At 40.0% G+C, this 7,586-nt stretch overlaps 1 protein-coding gene across 1 annotated transcript; it reads left to right on the top strand.

Annotated features, from left to right (window-relative positions):
• The first annotated feature begins 1,419 nt into the window (after nt 1–1,419).
• Nucleotides 1,420–4,651, top strand: UBQLN2 (ubiquilin 2). Its single transcript, XM_040266080.1, has one exon. It carries the CDS (start codon nt 1,666–1,668, stop codon nt 3,538–3,540), a length of 1,875 nt encoding a protein of 624 aa, XP_040122014.1. The 5' UTR covers nt 1,420–1,665; the 3' UTR covers nt 3,541–4,651.
• The last annotated feature ends 2,935 nt before the right edge of the window (nt 4,652–7,586 follow it).

Here is a 7,586-nt window from a genome sequence, read left to right as displayed (position 1 = left end):
ATCTTTATTATTTCTACTTAATCTGTAATTAAGTTAGATAAATGTTAATAGCTGCCACTACTATTGTATGCCTGTCAATTTCTACCTATAACTTCCCACCGAAATAACTTCTCACTTTAAAATTGAAAAGGCAGAGCATACTTATAAAAGCTGTCAGAAAATTAATACTTTTATTTTAAAAAAGGAACAATTATTCATAATTTCAGTACCAAGTAATAACCACCGTTAACATACTGGTGTATAGTGTTTCAGGGTTCTTTTTACACATTCACCATCTTTAAAGACAGTTTACACATACTAACTGCTTAGAAATAGTTTTAAAATAAGAATATATTTGCTGTATTTTTTGGTATTGAGACATAATGATTGTATGATTTCTAACTGTACAGAAATATAAAATAAAGCTGACAGTGAAAATACTATGTACTTTCCCTATTTCTTGTACACTTTGTATCATACCAATAACCACCTATTTTTTAAACAGTGCATATTTGTATGGTAATGTAATATATCTGACCAATCCTGTGTAAAGATATACTGATTATCTTTTAAAATAATTTTTTGAATACTGTAGTGCATGTACATTTTTTACGTATGTATTTTTGCATCCTTATCCAATTATTTTCATAGGTGAGGTCTCTAAATGAGGCACTTCCAAATAAAGGTAGAAATATTTAAAATATTGATATATATGTTAAAATTGCCTTATAACAACCTACACTTCAAAATTAACATTAGAGGACATTTTCTCAGTTTTCTCTCTCTCTCCTGAAGATAGGGCTTATTATTAGTTTTCATCGTTTCCAATATAAGACAGAAGAAGAATCTCATTGTTTTAATTTGAATTTCTTTGGTTGCCAGTGAGCTTAATCATTCTTTCATATGCCCATTGGCCATTTGCATTTCTTTTGTAAAATGCAGGTTCCTGCCCAGTCCTCTTCCCTTCTAAGGGTGGTGTTCACCTTTCCCTTTTCGCTTTGTCAGTGCTCTTTATTATTAATTGGGGTCGGTTCGATTCAGGCTTTCACCTGTTCACTTTACTGCCTAATGGAATATATATATGTATATATATTTTTTTCCATTAGCTTTTAATGTCCTTTATAGAAGCTGGCTTCCCTTCCTCTCTTTCTTTCCCTCTCTTTTCGCTTGTCTGCTGTTGTCCTTTCGTTTCTTTCTTTCTGTTTATCTCTCTCATTTTCTTTTTTTACTACATAAGTTTTAATTTTGACCAAGTTGCATCTATCATTCTGGGCCTGGCGCCGCCTCAGTAGGGGGAGCAGCGGGGAGGAGACCGCGGAGCTGGGGGAGGGGAAGGGGCGGGGAGGAGCGGGCGGAGCAGTTGCAGAAGCTGCTGGGAGAGCGCGCGGTGGGATCACACGGCGGCCCGGCGGCGGCGGCGGTGGCGGCGGCGGCGGCGGTGGCGGCGGCGGCGGCGGCGGCGGTGGCGGCGGCCCAGAGACCGGAGCGCTGATACCGCGGCCCGCGGCCTACACGGAGCCTTCTTTTCACCGGAGGACCAGTGATCCGCAGTCTTCAACACAGAGGTACCGTGCTCCGCGCTCCCCGCCCGGTCCGGCCCAACCTGCTGTGGCAGTGCCTCCTTCTTTCCTCTCTCTCTCTCGCCTGCCGGCGCCTTCCCTGACTGCCTGCGTCACCGCGGCCGCCATGGCTGAGAATGGCGAGAGCAGCGGCCCCCCGCGCCCCTCCCGCGGCTCTGCTGCGGCCCAAGGCCCAGCCTCTACCCAGGCCGAGCCCAAAATCATCAAAGTCACTGTGAAGACCCCCAAAGAGAAAGAGGAGTTCGCAGTGCCCGAGAACAGCTCAGTCCAGCAGTTTAAGGAAGCGATTTCGAAACGCTTCAAATCCCAAACGGATCAGTTAGTGCTGATTTTTGCCGGAAAAATCTTAAAAGATCAGGATACCTTGATCCAACATGGCATCCATGATGGACTGACTGTTCACCTTGTCATCAAAAGCCAGAACCGGCCTCAGGGCCAGTCCACACAGCCTAGTAATGCCGCGGGAACTAATACTACCACCGCGTCGACTCCCAGGAGTAACTCCACACCTACTTCCACAAATAGCAACCCGTTTGGGTTGGGGAGTCTTGGAGGACTTGCAGGCCTTAGCAGCCTCGGCTTGAGCTCGACTAACTTCTCTGAGCTCCAGAACCAAATGCAGCAGCAGCTCTTGTCCAGCCCTGAGATGATGATCCAAATCATGGAAAATCCCTTTGTTCAGAGCATGCTTTCGAATCCTGATCTGATGAGGCAGCTCATTATGGCCAATCCACAGATGCAGCAATTAATTCAAAGAAACCCAGAAATCAGTCACCTGCTAAACAACCCAGATATAATGAGGCAGACCCTCGAAATTGCCAGGAATCCAGCTATGATGCAGGAAATGATGAGAAATCAAGACCTGGCTCTCAGCAATCTTGAAAGCATCCCAGGTGGCTACAATGCTTTACGGCGCATGTACACTGACATTCAAGAACCCATGCTGAATGCCGCACAAGAGCAGTTTGGGGGTAACCCATTTGCCTCGGTGGGGAGCAGTTCCTCCTCTGGGGAAGGTACACAACCTTCCCGCACAGAAAATCGTGATCCACTACCCAATCCATGGGCGCCACCACCGGCTACCCAGAGTTCTGCAACCACTAGCACAACAACTAGCAGTGGCAGTGGATCTGGCAGTAGCTCCAGCAGTGCTACCGGAAACACAGTGGCTGCAGCCAATTATGTCGCCAGTATCTTCAGCACCCCAGGAATGCAGAGCTTGCTGCAACAGATAACCGAAAACCCCCAGCTGATCCAGAATATGCTGTCTGCACCATATATGAGAAGCATGATGCAGTCTCTAAGCCAGAATCCAGATTTGGCTGCACAGATGATGCTGAATAGCCCTGTGTTTACTACAAATCCTCAGCTGCAGGAGCAGATGCGTCCACAGCTCCCTACTTTCTTACAGCAGATGCAGAATCCAGAGACGCTATCAGCCATGTCAAACCCAAGAGCAATGCAGGCTTTAATGCAGATCCAGCAGGGGCTACAGACATTAGCCACTGAAGCTCCTGGCCTCATTCCAAGCTTCACTCCAGGTGTGGGGGTGGGGGTGCTGGGAACCGCTGTGGGCCCTGTAGGCCCAGTCACACCCATAGGCCCCATTGGCCCCATAGTCCCGTTTACTCCCATAGGCCCCATTGGGCCCATAGGACCCACTGGCCCTGCAGGTCCCCCTGGCTCCACTGGCACAGGCGCCCCCCCTGGGCCTACTGTGTCTAGCACTGCACCCAGTGAAACCACGAGCCCAATATCGGAATCTGGACCCAACCAGCAGTTCATTCAGCAAATGGTGCAGGCTCTGGCTGGTGCAAATCCTCCGCAGCTGCCAAATCCAGAAGTCAGATTTCAACAACAACTGGAACAGCTCAACGCAATGGGCTTCTTAAACCGGGAAGCAAACTTGCAGGCTCTAATAGCAACAGGAGGCGACATCAATGCAGCCATTGAGAGGCTGCTGGGCTCCCAGCCATCGTAATTACATTTCTGTACCTTGAAAAAATGTATCTTATTTTTGATAATGGCTCTTAAATCTTTAAACACACACAAAATTGTGCTTTACTTTCAGTTTGATTTTTTTCAACTCTGTCTAGTTATAAATTTAATATGCATTTTAAGGTGGAGTCCTTTCCTCCCTCTTTGTTTCCTCCCTCCCTCCCTCTCTCCTTCCTTCCCTCCCTTCCTCTGTTTTGAATGGTGAGAATCAATGCTGTTTTACTCAAAGGTGTTGCATGCAAACACTTCTTTATTCTGCATTTATTGTGATTTTTGGAAACAAATCAACCTTTACAGTTGGGTGAACAAGTTTTGTCCTACGGATGTCCAATTTATTTGCATTTTAAACATTAGCCTATGATAGTAATTTAATGTAGAATGAGCATATTAAAAACAGAAACAGATTAACTGAAACTCTATAATTTGTGGTACAATATTGCTTATTGTGACTTTGGCATGTATTTTTGCTAGCAAAATGCTGTAAGATTTATACTATTTGATCTTTTTTGATATATTTATACACAGTACAGTAAGCACAATTGGAACTGTACATCTTGATAAATTACAGCAGAATCTCTGAGCAGATATGTATAACCAAAATGAGAAAGAATATAAGAAATATGTCTGGAGCTCGGTATATCTCACAATTTTGTAGAATCTTACAGCATCTTTGATAAACTTCTCAGTGAAAATGTTGATTAGGTAAGTTCAGTTAAAATATAGTAGAAATGTTTATCCTGGTATCTCTAAGTATACATTTAACTGTACAGAAAACAGTGTGATGTGTCAACATTTGCAAATTGATTGTATATGATCTTAATCTTAGTGCAGCCTGAAGGATCAGTATAGTAATGCCAGGAAAGTGCTTTTTTAAGACTTCCTTCTCAGCTTCTCCCATAAAGAGATCCTAATACGCATTTTGATTTGTAATTGGAAATGTAACTTTCACTGAAAGTGTCATGTGATGTTTGCATTACTTTTAACTGCTGTGTATAAAGAAAACTGTATCTTTTGACTCCATCAGTTATTTCTCTTGTGCACAGGGAAAATGCATTAAAAATGACTAAAAAAATAAAAAATGAATAATTTTTTTTTTTGCCTTCTGTCCATAGGATCATATTTAGAAGGATTGCCCAACCCCAGGATTATGTAAATCTTGTCCTGTATTTCTCTAATTTAAATGGTTTAGTTTTTTATAAAAGTACCTTTGCCCTGTCTGGAATTATTTTGGTGTATAGATTTAGGTATTTTACCATTTTTCCCTCAAGTTTAGACTGTTGTTACCTAGTATTTATTTCATTGTCCACATTCCCCCTCCATTTGAAATGTCATATATATATATATACACGCACACACATACACACTTTATTCTGTTTGAATTCTCTTTAGTACCACTGAACATTGTAGCCCCAGTACACCAGCCTGTAGTTATTGAATTAGAAATATGACTTCATATCTCTTAGGGCACATCCTCCTTTTGATCTCTTTTTCACAATTTTCTACTGATTCCAACAGGTTTCTATTACCAGATGAACTTTATAGTTACTAGATAACCACGCCTCCCCAAAATAAATTGGTAATTTGGTTAGGATTGTCTTAAATTGATAGGATAGTGAGAAGTACAGAATTATGATGCTTTCCAGAAACATGATATATTGCCTCATTAAAAAAAAAAAACACTTTTTACATCCTTCAAGAGTTTTATTTATTTAAGCCCCATATAATTTGTAATAAATATATTCCTAGTAATACAGATATATAGGAAACAATTCTGCACTTGGGAGTTCTTACTCAGTGTGTTACCCATGTTGTACATTTTTGCTTTATAAGGGAAGAATGTATTTTCATAGATTAGTTTTAAGTTGACAGCTGACTGAAATCTATTAAAAGGTTTTCAGTTGATCCTTTTGAGTGTTTCCTGGTAATCATATTAATGGTAAAATTATAATGATAGATTATTTTCAAAATTTATAACAGATTCTAACAGCATGGGTTAAACAATTCCTGCTAAAGAAAAACTTAGTGGCAGTGACATTCTTATTTCTCATTTTAACCAGACTATGTTTGCTGCAGCAATTCTAAATTGCATTTTTGAAAAGCCATTTCTCTGGGACATGGTCTAATGAGTTTGCAAAATGCTGTATACTATAGCCCCTCTCGGACAGTCATTATGTAGTAAATTTTGACTAGTATTGTTTTCTTAAAAGGAGTATGTTCTTCAGTTTAAAAGAGTAAAAACTATTTAAACTTTTACCTAACTCAACGTTGCCTAAACTTGCTTGAGTAAAGAACTACTTTTTCCCTTTTAAACACAATAACACTCAGCATATCAATATTGCTTAGAACACCAACTGAGAAAATGGTGTTTTATTATTTCACTGCTGTATGAAGCTGTGTGTTTATGGTAATTACAATAACAAAGTCTTCCATAGTAAGTTAAAAAATTTTCATGACATAAATGATTTTATACATCAAATCATATCAGTACAAAAATAAGCCAATAACATAGAAAATAGCAATAAATCAATAGCCATAGGAAAAAGTGGATGGATGTTTTCTGAGGCCTGGCTCAGACAATTTAGCAGGTAAAATTCTTTCAGGTGTTGAAGGAATTACCCTTGCCAAATGTTTCTCTGCCTTTTAATACTTTTTGTTTTCTCCCTGAAAAAGTCCATGTCTTTACTTTATTAATGCTATTTTTTGTTGTATTTTTGCTTTCCAGTTTATTAATTTTTCTTTGTAACTCTACTCCCTCTTTTAAAAATTTTTTATACTGTTCTTCCTCCATATCTTACATGATATAATTTCCTCATTATCTTCCAAGTTTGTTTTATAGGCTCTGGTTTTGTTTTGGGTTTTCTGTATTTACTTTAATTCATAATTTATCCATTTATTCATCATTGAATAAGAAGGGTATATCCTAACCTGCTTTCTGTCCCTCCAATAAGAGTTGGGTAATTATCTTATGCTTTCATTATTTAAGTGGTTGTCACCCCCCTCCCTAAGCTTACACTAGATGGCTAAAGTGTATGTTTATAGTACTGACTTTGTGATCCAGCAGGATGAAATAGTGGGGAGGGAGCTAGGCTCAGGGGCAATCCCAGCAGGAATGGTTCACCTTAAGATTGCATTCCTCATTTGTTCTTTTAGCCTCTACTTCAGGTGTGTGATGTGATGTATAGTCACCACTTGTGTGTGGCCATTTGAGGATGGAGTCGGGGAATGGATATACAACATTGAAATAAGTCCTGCTGGTTTATTAATGAGGGCTCACATCAGGTTGAGACCATCTTGTCTAATGATATACCATGGTCAGAGACACTGAATTTGCCTTCTGAGAAGGGGCAGCCTGCTCCAAAATCTCTTCATGTACAATGTCAAAATAACAACAAGAGGAGTAATTCCTGTCAGAGCCTAGCCCAAGGATTGGGATTAGGGTATTAGGAGAGCCCTTTGGCCTGTGTTTCATGTCCACAAGAATACCTCAAATTCAGAATTTTAACATTATTCTCTAATGAATTTATTATTCTAGCCATACAACTAAGACAGACCTGATAGAAAATGTTCATAATACAGCTTAATTTAGTAAATATACACTTTTAAAACTTTGTGGCAATTTTTATATTCCCAACTTGGCATTATTTTATTAAAGAATATATTGGGAGACTTAGATAAAGGAAGTTACTCAGGCTTACCTCAATTTATGAGTGGTTCCCATTCCAATTTTTTCACTGCCTGCCCCCACCTTCAATTCTTGCTCCTTTAAGCTAGATTGTATTAGTGGTTTTCTGCCAGGATTTTCTTGATTTGTAAATATATCACAGAACTTCAGATTGGTGATATCTTTCAATATGGCCCCATCAACATCATGTCTTAAAGAAATTCCTTGAGAATTTGAATGCCCTTGTTTGTACAGGTTTTGCTCAATTTTTGTTTGCCTGTGGTAATTTCTATTGATTTGTGAGAGAAAGGGCAAGAACTGGGGACCTGTTCCATTGCTACCATCTTCCTAGAAGTCTGTTAGGAAAC

This window comes from Oryx dammah, unplaced genomic scaffold (genome assembly GCF_014754425.2).
Source record: "Oryx dammah isolate SB20612 unplaced genomic scaffold, SCBI_Odam_1.1 HiC_scaffold_23, whole genome shotgun sequence".
In the NCBI taxonomy this organism is placed as follows: domain Eukaryota; kingdom Metazoa; phylum Chordata; class Mammalia; order Artiodactyla; family Bovidae; genus Oryx; species Oryx dammah.
The sequence above is the reverse complement of the archived record's forward strand: the minus strand, read 5'-3'. Positions and strand labels throughout refer to the sequence as shown.